Source organism: Poecilia reticulata, chromosome 13 (assembly GCF_904066995.2).
Source record: "Poecilia reticulata chromosome 13, P_reticulata-male-v2, whole genome shotgun sequence".
Taxonomy (NCBI): domain Eukaryota; kingdom Metazoa; phylum Chordata; class Actinopteri; order Cyprinodontiformes; family Poeciliidae; genus Poecilia; species Poecilia reticulata.
The window spans coordinates 223,126-234,844 of NC_088842.1; the positions used below are offsets into that span (position 1 = coordinate 223,126).

The following is an 11,719-nucleotide window of genomic DNA, read 5'->3' on the forward strand; positions in this document are numbered from 1 at the left end:
CATTGAGTGTGTTGGTTTTGGGAGTAATTAGTCATTGTAGGTAAAGGATTCATAAATGTGTTAATTTATAGCTTATTAAGTATAAATCATTCTTAATTAATGTTGTTTTCAAGGTTAATTAACTTTTTATTAGGAGTTCAATATGGCTAAATAAAGTGTAGTTATTATAAAGTTTCACCAAACTTTCTTAGCACCTGATGTTGATGAAACACAAATTTAGCAAGTGAGAGTGCGACCTAAAGGCTTTTCCTTTTTGCTCTATTAGCTATGGCTACAGTGACATTGTCACTATTCCCATTGGTGCCACCAACATTGACATCAAGCAGAGGAGCCATCGAGGAATCAAGCATGATGGGAACTACCTGGCTGTGAAGCGAGAAAATGGAGCTTACATCCTCAATGGTAACTTTTCCGTATCCACAGTGGAGCAGGACATTCCCATACTGGGCGCTGTGCTGAAGTACAGCGGCTCCTCCACCACATTAGAGAGGATCCAGAGCTTCAGGCAGCTGAAGGAAGCCATAACCATCCAGGTCCTGGCCACAGGAGGGGGTGTCAATCCCCCCAAGATCAAATATACCTTTTTCATCCCTAAGGACACGGCGTTTAGCAAATCTAAAGAGAAAAAGGGCTTGTACTTGTCTCTACATATGATCAGCGATGTCTCTGACTGGGTGCTGGGAGAGTGGTCTGAGTGCTCCAAGAGCTGTGGCTCTGGGTGGTCCAGGAGGAGCGTCGAATGCAGAGACGGTGACGGCTTCTTCTCCAGCCAATGCGACAGGGAGCTGAAGCCCACAGACATCCGGCCTTGCGGAGATGTACCGTGTCCTATCTGGCAGATGGGTCCTTGGTCTGCCTGCTCACGAACTTGCGGTCAGGGTGAGCGCCGCCGCAGTGTGTTCTGCATAGACTACACAGGGAAGACTGTTGAACCAGAGATGTGTGATCCAAATAAAATCCCAGAGCCAGTCTCTGGGCAATGTAACAACCATGACTGCTCATGAAAAACATGATTACAATGAACAGTCTTTTTTTTTGTTTTTTGGTCAGAGTGCACATACAAATCCTGGATGGGAACACCAGCAGCAGACATTTTGGAACAAAAGGACCTGGACTCTAAATTTTAGAGAAAAGTCTTCAACTTTTGACTAAAAAGAAATGACAAACAACTAAAATCTAAAACTGCCTTGGTTTTATTCCTAAGAATTATTTCTGAGATATGAGCATGATTGAAGGGGGTTGGATGAACTTGTATGTTGATATTCCTGGTCCCATTATAATTTGTCTTTTGTTAGCATTTGACATCCACTATTAAGATTGGGAACAGTGAAGATCTACCTCAGGATGCACATGTGATGCTATGTGTAAATGCTAGTGTTTGATGTAGTGTGTGCTTTCTCTAGAATGAGTTTTAAAAGCAAAGAATTAACTTCAGGAATAAATTTGCCATACTTTGCCATTTGTTTTCTAGATTTAGGTGCCACTGTGAGTCCAAAACATTAGCAAGAGCCAACAGAGTCTGTATATCCTGGAGAACTTTGATTGAACGATTAAGACATGAGGCTATGTAAGCCTTTGGGAAAAGTGTTCATCTTGATTAAAATCAGATCTGAGTGAATTCACCAAGATGATGATGTCAGTTCTTTCAAAACCATCCATTTTATACCCTCATTGATAAACCACTGCATCCATATTTTCTATGAAGATGGTAATAAAAATGCTCAGATCTCATGTTTAATTTAATGTAATTTTGTAATTTCATATTATCTCCTGAAAACTTTTCATCTGGCCATATTTTTGCAGTTATCCATATTTTTGCCTATTAGCTTTTATGAAATGTGTGAAATTGTAACCTCTGGTCAACCATTGAATAAATGCTTTCCTGTTGATAGAAATTATTCAAGAGAATCATAAAACTGCATTATTTTAACATTTCTTATCTTCCCACCCTCACCATCACCCTGTAGGTACAAACTCTTACACAATTGGTGAAGAATAACTAAAACTATAAAGGTACAAAAAGATTGTTCATGACTCTGTTTCTGGTAGAAAATGCAGTATAATTATAAAAGAAAAAAGTCAATGAAAAACAAAAATTCACTGTTCATAACTGAACAGTTATGAACAGTGCTTAGGGCTTGCACTAAAAGACTTCCACTGAAAAAAATAAAAAACTTTTCTGCAAGTTATTATATTGTGGATTATGTTTTCAGTGTTCTTCTAGTTGATTGTTTTTTATTCATTCTGAGTTTTCACCAAAGAAGACAGATGTAGTCCAAAGCCACAGAAGCTGAAATGATCAAAACATGAATTTGTTCCATTTAAACATCGTGTGAAATGTGTAATCTTTTTTACACAGACAAGACATCCTCTGTTTTGTAGTTTGAGCAGCGATAAAATATTTATTGCAACAACAAATCTTTTTTTCAGTTCCTTTATGTCTTATAGTGCTAAGTGATAAACATGATATATGTACTGATAATTTAATTTGCTTTCAGACTTTGTGGTCATTTCTAACTCCTGTATGTATATTTGATGTATTCATTTATTTTGTTAACTTACAGTATAATATAAGATAAAAGAAATGGGATATAAGGCTAATATTCCTTCAATGAAGGATAATACTAAAGTATTGTTACAGCTTTCTAAGCTGTTTATTTTTGTAAAGTTTTTACTTTGATTATGTCATTATCATGGTATATGCTGCTGTCTTTGAATATTGTTCATTTTTTGTTTTTTCATAAAATGGTCAAATAAACACTTTTATGTTAACAAATGCCTCCTCTCTGCACACGAGTAAAGGAAAACCCCAGGTAAAACCATACCGGACCCCATGAAAGTAATCAGATTTTGTCACGTTAAGCCATGAGCTTCAATGTTTTGAAGACAGAGCGACACAAACTGTAGCGTAGCAGTAAAGTGAAAGAAAACCAGACATGTTTGTTTTGAAAGTAAAAATCTTGAAAGTGTTGCATACATACTGGTTCAACTTCTCTTGATTAGCTGATTGATTCATTTTATTTTAATGGGGCTGTGCATATTAATGACTGTAAATATACCAGATTTAGCATAATGTTAATTTCCATCCATAGTCCTCTAATAACTCAAATTGACCTAATTACCAGAAGAACATTCCACCTCTGTGTATTTTTTGTAAGTTGTAAGTAAAGTCTGGAAAACAGCAGACAGATCAAAATCATAGAGAAGTTTAAAGCAGAGTTTTGAACATCTTGCATTTGTTCAGTCCATCATCTAAAATGAAAGGAGTGTGACAGAGCTTCAAAGCTACCAGATGACTGCCTACATAAACTGAAATATTTAGCAGAGAAGCAGCCAAGAGCCTCAAGGTTCCTCTGAAGCAGCCGCAGAAATCCACAGCTCTAAAAGGAAAAGCTGTGAAAAAGGACAGCTTAAATCTTGTCCTCCACATATTCAAGAAAGCCTCAGTTTCAAACTAACGTGGAAGAATATGAGTGTGAGTAAATGAGCCCAAACCCGAACTTTCTTGTTTATGTGTCACTAGTGAAAATCACCATCTGATTATCACCGTTTTATCAAAGAAGCCTAATTGCCTAAGACATTTTTTGGCAAAATTGAGATACATGCCTACCTTTACTCTCATCCCTCTGCTGCATCATCCTGTCTTATTACCGATGTCTTCAGCCCATCAGAACTCTTGTTAGAGTCCAAAATCACTGTCTGTCTAAGTCATCTTTTTAACTTAGGCATTTTTGCTGCCACATACAAAGATGACACACCACATGAGAAACAGGGCTCTGCTTACCACCAGTGAAGCATTAGCTTTTCTCTTTGAGTCATTTGGTAAGTTAGTTCACATTTCTTCTACTTTGTAGACAGTAAATGTACATCCAGTCTTAGGAAATGTGTGTTTAAACTTTTCACCACATTTCTGTATGATGAAGTAGTTTAAGACTTTGCCAACACTAACAAAGTTTTACCAAGAATATTGTGTGTAATTTCTAGTCCAAACAATTTCTTTACACTTAAAATAATAATATCAATAAAGTGTTGTCCAACTTGAGGAAGCTGATTAACATCTGTTCTGGTGAGTTGCTAGGTAACCACTCCCCTCTGTCTCCCCTGCAACTTTCTGCAGCTCCTTTCTGCCTGTCGGTAAGGAGAACCAGGTGGACTCAATCTTCAACCTCCTAGCAATCAGAGTGCAGCTACTTTTGGTGTGACTGACTTGTCAGTCCTGGTTTGAGAGCATGAGATGCAAACAGTGCTGGAACATTTAAGCTCAGAACTGTGAAAGTTTCAACAAGCTGTGAGAGACGGCTGGTGAGGCTCAATGCTGCTGCTCATGCTGAATTGTTTGTTGTATTAAGTTGTTTAGTCTTGTTGAGGTCAAGTTACTAGGTTGAAAAGAAAAAAATATAAAGAAGGTAAATACACTTGGTGTTTATTGGTTAAAGTAGAAAGAAAAAGGAAATGTTGGTTGTAATGTTTGTGAGGGTATTTAACAAATATTGATAAAAATGCTAATTTATTTATTGCTGCTGAATTTACTATAAAATATTTTCTATTTATTATTCTTTTGATATAATTGGTTTGAAAGGGTAGAAGTTTGATTTCACAATGTATTTACCTTGTTAAATTCAGAATGTAATATATGTGTTTCTGTTTCTTTTGAGGTTTTTCACCTATGGGCTATTGAGCTATTGAGATTTGAGCTATGTGGACCATCATGAAAATAAAGATGAGTCAATGAAATTAAAGTCTGAGTGAAATCCAGTTCAAAGATCACAGTGGAAACGATCCCTTTCAAGTGGGGATCACACAGTAAACCAAACCGGGAAAAAAACAAAAAAAAACTTGACAACATCGCAAAAGCGCAAATAAAACCTCAACTGCATCCACAAAAAAGAGGTGCCAGGGACAAAAATGAGGAAGTTCAAACCGTCTCTTCCATTCATTGTAATGGGCAAACAAGATGGATGCTTTGGACCCTCCGGAGCATCTTCTTTATCAGGCAGTTATAAAACAAAGTGTCTTCAGTCAGAGGCTTCTGCAGAGCTGTAGTAACAGATTGCTGCAGGAGAACATTCCTGTTAACAGCCATGAGCTTCTACAACACATTTTTAATGAAACATAAGTTACAACATTAAATTTCCCTTTGGGATAAAGCATTTTTTAAATTAATTGAATTATACAGGTAAATGAAAACCAACAAATGTGGCAAGTTGATTTCAAGACAATGAAGTCATGAAGGAAGGATTTAAGTTATAGTTTTAGGAAACAATATGTTGAAAAAACCATGGTGATGGAAACAGGAACAGTTGTGCTCTGTAGACTGTGGAGAAGATAGAGGTGGACTGTAGCACTACTTTGACTAAATATTAACCTGTATCATAAGATAAATGAGTAGAGCTCTTAATCAAAGATAAATGATTAAAATTTAATGTCATTAAATACTTTTCTAGGGCCCCCAAAATGGTATGTATATATATAAAAATAATTAAAAAAATTCCCTTCTCACCCTCTGCGGGTAGTCTCTCTCTCTCTCTCTCTCTCTCTCTCTCTCTCTCTCTCTCTCTCTCTCTCTCTCTCTCTCTCTCTCTCTACCAGAGGCCTGGGAGCTTGAGGTTCTCCTCCAGTATCTTGGCTGTGCCTAGAACTGCACATTTCTGGACTGAGATGTCTGATGTTGTTCCTGGGATCTGTTTTAGCCACTGCTCCAGTTTGGGGGTGACTGTCTGCCCCGAGGGCCCCGATGACCCACTTTGATCTTGGGGCTTCCAGTCCATATTCTGCACAGATGTTCCTGTACACTATGCCCGCCACTTGGTTATGTTGTTCCATGTATGCTTTCCCTGCCAGCATCTTGCACCCTGCTATTATGTGCTGGACTGTCTCAGGGGCCTCCTTGCACCACCTACACCTTGGGTCTTGTCTGGTGTGGTAGATCTGAGCCTCTATTGCTCTGGTGTTTAGGGCCTGTTCCTGGGCGGCCAGGATGAGAGCCTCTGTGCTGTCCTTGAGTCCAGCTTTCTCCAGCCATTGGTAGGATTTCCTGACATCAGCCACTTCAGTTATTTGTCGGTGGTACATCCCATGTAGGGGCTTGTCCTCCCATGATGGTACCTCCAGCACCTTGTCTTCTGTTCCCCATTGCCTGTTGAGGCTTTGTCCTTGATGTATTTATGGATCTTGGATGTTTCATCCTAGACAGTGGCTCTCACACTCACTAGTCCTCTGCCTCCTTCCTTACGGCTCGTGTTCAGTCTCAGGGTGCTGGATTTGGGGTGGAATCCTCCATGCATGGTTAGTAGCTTCCTAGTCTTAACATCCGTGGCCTTCATCTCCTCCATTTTCCAGCTAATTATTCCGGCAGGGTATCTGATTACTGGTAAGGCATAGCTGTTTATTGCACGGATCTTGTTCTTGCCATTGAGCTGGCTTCTCAGGACTTGCCTTATTCATTGGAGGTATTTGGCTGTGGCTCCTTTTCTTGTGACCTCATCGAGGTTGCCATTTGCTTGTGGTATTCCCAGGTACTTGTAACTGTGCTCTATGTCTGCTATTGTTCCTTCTGGGAGTGAAACTCCTGTGTGGATGACCTTCCCTCTCTTTGTAACCATCCGACCACACTTCTCTAGTCCGAATGACATCCCAATGTCAGTGCTGTAGATCCTGGTGGTGTGGATCAGTGAGTCGATGTCTCGCTCGCTCTTGGCGTACAGCTTGATGTCATCCATGTAGAGGAGGTGACTGATGGTGGCCCCATTCTTGAGTCGGTATCCGTGGAGAGTCTTGATGATTTGGCTGAGGGGGTTCAGATGCAGACCAGCAGTGGGGACAGAGTGTCTCCTTGCCACATTTGATGGACACTTGTGCAAGTGGTTTGCAGTTGGCTTCAAGGGTGGTTTTCCACAGCCCCATCCAGTTTGCAATGAAGGCTCTTGGAGTCCTATTGATGTTGTACATCTCTAAGCATTCAATGATCCAAGTGTGTGGCATTGAGTCATAGGCTTTCTTGTAATCAATCCAAGCGGTACACAGGTTGGTGTGTCGGGTTTTGCAGTCTCAGGCGACTGTGTGGTCTACCAGGAGTTGGTGTTTGGCTCCTCTGCTATTTATGCCTATACCCTTCTGTGCCTTGCTCATGTATTTATCCATGTGCCCACTTATCTTAGCCGCTATGATGCCTGACATGAGCTTCCATGTTGTAGAGAGACAGGTTATTGGCCGATAGTTGGATGGGACTGAACCCTTCGAGGGTTCCTTCTGTATCAGGATTGTGCGCCCTTCAGTTAACCATTCAGGGTGAGTCCCATTTTGTAGCAGCTGGTTCAGTTGAGCTGCCAGTCGCTCATGGAGGGCAGTGAGTTTCTTAAGCCAGTAGGCATGGATCATGTCAGGTCCTGGTGCTGTCCAGTTTTTCATACCCGAGACTCTGTCTTGGACATCTGCCACAGTGATGGTTACCGGGGCTTGTTCAGGGAGGTTGCTGTGGTCCTCTCGTAGAGAGGTTAGCCACTGTGCATTGCTGTTGTGGGACGCCTCCCTTTCCCATATGCCTTTCCAGTATTGTTCAGTCTCCAGCCTGGGTGGGTCTGCTCTGTTGTTATTACCCTGCCATTGAGAGTACACTTTAGCTGGTTGGGTGGCGAAGAGCCGGTTAATCCTCCTGGCTCTATATATATATATATATATATATATATATATATATATATATATATATATATATATAGCTAGCTATACAGCTGACCGGGTTCGAGGCCAGGCTGGGGCAAAAAGTTACAACGGTGACATTGAGCTGTCAGTGTGGGTCCTTAGGCAAGACCCTTGGAGCTATATAGCCTACCTCATACCATGAGAGACACAAATAAGCACGACATGCCGGCTCAGACGTCGCCCGGTCAAACAAGCTCTGCGTCAGGTGCTGGGGAACCAGAGCACCCTGATGAAAAGTGGGCTACTGGAACAAGACGGAAATGGGCGAGAGGTGAAAACATGGATCTGTTGGAATGCTACTACTCAAGTAATCCTAGTCAGAGGGGCTACATGCAAAGACTGTGGTTAGCTCGACATCCCCAGTCAACACCAACTGCCAAACAACTAGTAGCTCAGTGTTCCAATTTCCACAAACGGCAACTGCTGTCACAACTTGAGATTGACGAGGTACGACACAAGTGCTACGGGAAGGAGCCAGGATGCCAGGTCAGAAGGGAGTCAACTACAACTCCCCGCCCAGAGATTGGGCATGTAGCCCCAGTAATGAACGAACCATCTGAGCTGAACGAGGCAGCAACTGACCTGAGAGAGAATCATGGCCCGAATGAACACCAGACGACCCCGACGCCAATTACAACGGCTGAGTGAAGTACCATCAGAAAGGGAATTTTTTTTTTTAATATATATATATAAATTCCCTTCTCACCCTCTGCGGGTGGTCTCTCTCTCTCTCTACCAGAGGCCTGGGAGCTTGAGGTTCTCCTCCAGTATCTTGGCTGTGCCTAGAACTGCACATTTCTGGACTGAGATCTCTGATGTTGTTCCTGGGATCTGTTTGAGCCACTGCTCCAGTTTGGGGGTGACTGCCCCGAGGGCCCCGATGACCACAGGCACCACTGTGGTCTTCACCTTCCAGGTCTTTTCCAGTTCCTCCCTGAGGCCCTGGTATTTCTCCAGTTTCTCCTGCTCCTTTTTCCTGATGTTGTAGTCACTTGGTATTGCTACATCCACCACAACGGCTTTCCTCTGTTCTTTATCCACCACCACAATGTCCAGTTGGTTCTCCATTACCATCTTGTCTGTCTGGATCTGGAAGTCCCACAGGATCTTAGCTCGGTCATTCTCCACCACTTTTGGTCCCCACTTTGATCTCAGGGCTTCCAGTCCATATTCTGAACAGATGTTTCTATACACTATGCCCGCCTCTTGGTTATGTTGTTCTATGTATGCTTTCCCTGCCAGCATCTTATCATGCTTATCAATGTCTCTCATGGTATGAGGTAGGCTATATAGCTCAAAGAGTCTTGCCTAAGGACCCACACTGGATAGCTCAATTTCACTGTTGTATCTTCTTTTTTGCCCCAGCCTGGATTCGAACCCAGGTCTCCTGGGGGAATGACATATATATATATATATCTTCTTTGTGTGCTTTGGTAGCTAACAGCTGGTAGCTCTTGAATTGCTACAAAATAAAGCTGTATTTCCTCCTTCGGCCCACTGGCTGCAAGGTTGACACCTTGAGATGCTATTGATCCTGTGTCCAGACAGAGATAATCAGTAGCCCAGCATCATGACCTGTTTGTTCTGAAGATCCTGCAGCTTCCACTTCTCTTCCTAACATGGCGCCTCCTCACCCTGACTCTCATACTGACAGGAGGAACCACAGAGCTCTGTTAGGTTAAAGCTCATCTTCTGAAGTTGGGATATTTTTCCTCCAACAGGTTCCAGAGGAATCAGAGGAAGATTTCATTTCTATGTCATTTGTGAATCTTAGAGCCTCATTTTCAACAGTGGAGCTATAAAGATTGAAAAAGGTTATTATTTAAGTCTCATCAACATCAATATTTCCATTAAATAAGAGGCAATATATATATAACTATTTTTTAAAAATTAGACAATTTAATTTCACATAATTATCACGGTTTGTTAAATACTTAATGAAACATATTTACCGTGTTTGATGTTTGTTGTAAATGACAATAATCACAGACGAACGAGGTAATTAGTCCAAGTTTGTTGAGCGTTCAGAAACTACAGCGGCTGTAAAGCACCACAACAAAGGTAAACAAAGGTAAAATAACTGAACAGGTGATCAACTCAAAACCACCCGCACCTTTTTACTCTCTCTCTCTCTCTCTTTGTCGTTTAAGCACACCTGTTGCCGTGGCAACCGCCATGAGCCGAGCTCCTCCAGCCGAGCAGGGATTACGTTAAAAACATAACATTCAGTCCGTTATGATATCAGGTTTTCAGGCTTGGTATTTATTTTGCATCATTAATAAGCTCCCTGAACACAGCGGTGGTTGATTGGTTCATTTTAACTCCTGCTCTGCTGGTTATTTTGGTAATGGAACCGAAACGCACAGAATTGCGCAACACCTTGTTGAAACAATAATCACTGAGATTATTATTGTTGTTGGGTCATTAATTTGAACATGTTTTGTTGATTTTTTGTTCTTTAATAAAGTTATGAACGTTATAAGCCAATCAGAGGAGGACCTGCTGGTCTCAGCCTCCTGGCTGCGTTCAGTTTGTCACCTGATGCTGAGATCCACGTGTTGCAGCCCTGCTATGGTAAAGCATGAACAGTTCAGAAACAATATGAAATGGGAAAAAAGCTATTAACTAATTAAGTCGTGTTTTAGATTGTTCTTGAAAAACTAATCAGTCACGGCTGCACAGTGAACCCATTGATTTTTTTTACAGCTGACAGCCGTACCCCCGCTAAATATTTTAAGGGTACGGAGTACCCTACCGTACCCGCCTACTTTCACCCCTGGATATATGGCCGTCAGTTCCAAGTACACCTCGCTGCAGCATGCAGAAAGGGGCGGGGACGGACCACTGTCAGCCTCTTACCTTATATGGAAATGGGACCATTGCACTCCGGAAGTGAAGGGGGCGCTAGTGGCGCTATTTCCTGTACCAGCCGCGTTAATAATAATAATAATAATAATAATAATAATAATATAATAATAATAGAAATAAAAATGTAACGTGGTATGTCCCTTTAAAAAAATAATTAAAACTATTGTTTTTTAATGTTAAAATCACATTAGTAATAAACAACTTAAAACAAGCAACAATAATGAATTATTATGTATATGTATTTATCTATTGTCACCCAATCTAGCTGAAACAAAAGGCTTAAAAAATATTTAGGAACACATTTATCCATCCATTAATTATCATACACGCACGCATGACCCTGGGCAGATCACCAGTCCATCCTAGATTAAGAAAACAGATACCAAATACTTCAAGAACGCTGTAGTTCAATTAATAGATTGTGATGTAGTGAAACGTACTCTTATAATAAATAAATTTAAATCTAAAATATAACTAGTGCCAAAAACTATTATGCTTGGTTGCAGGTGAGCTCAACTATTGTCATTGTTTACCATAAAGTCTCATTGGAAACCTTTCCTGTAAGGACTCCAGCTTAACCAGTAATCTGATAAAAGACACTGGACTGGTGTCCCACTATTCAATTTAGAAATTCTATATCAACTCTACCAGTTGTATTTGATTCACAAACTGCGCTCAAATATTCAATTGTTGCAAAACCCAGAGAGACTTTTGTAAAACTTTAAATGTAGCTTCAAACTGGAAACACTCAGAGAAAATAGGTTTTAGAAAGTTTATTTGACAAGAGAATGATCCACTGTGGATTAATCATTGTTTCTGTATGAAAAGCTTCTTTGAAGTCACCAGATAAATAAATCAGGCTTATGTGTACATTCTAACGCTCTTCAATTCAGCCAATCAGCTCATCATGCGCCTCCGTCTCAGCCTATCGGCGCCGGTCTCCTCATCTTCTTGAATTACCCTTCATAAAGTCCGGCTTGATGTGAACAACTGCTCCTCACCTGAGTTTCCATCACCTCCACCCGGTCTCCACCGTCGCTCAGCATACCTTTAATCTTTGTATTATGGTATGTTTCTAACTGAACATGTTTCTGTATTTGGTTGCTTTATTTAAATAAAAACTGTTGATTCTGATTGCTAAAACATAAACGAC

At 40.8% G+C, this 11,719-nt stretch overlaps 1 protein-coding gene across 2 annotated transcripts in view; it reads left to right on the forward strand.

The window, feature by feature from the left end:
* LOC103474364 (A disintegrin and metalloproteinase with thrombospondin motifs 8) overlaps positions 1-2,776 on the forward strand; it is a 60,754-nt gene extending 57,978 nt beyond the window's left edge. For both annotated transcript variants that reach the window (XM_008425250.3, XM_008425251.3), the window contains exon 9: positions 266-2,776. In XM_008425250.3, the coding sequence (XP_008423472.1) occupies positions 266-1,004 (739 nt within the window). In that variant the 3' untranslated portion in view covers positions 1,005-2,776. The remainder of the gene's footprint in view (positions 1-265) is intronic.
* Positions 2,777-11,719: the final 8,943 nt, after the last annotated feature.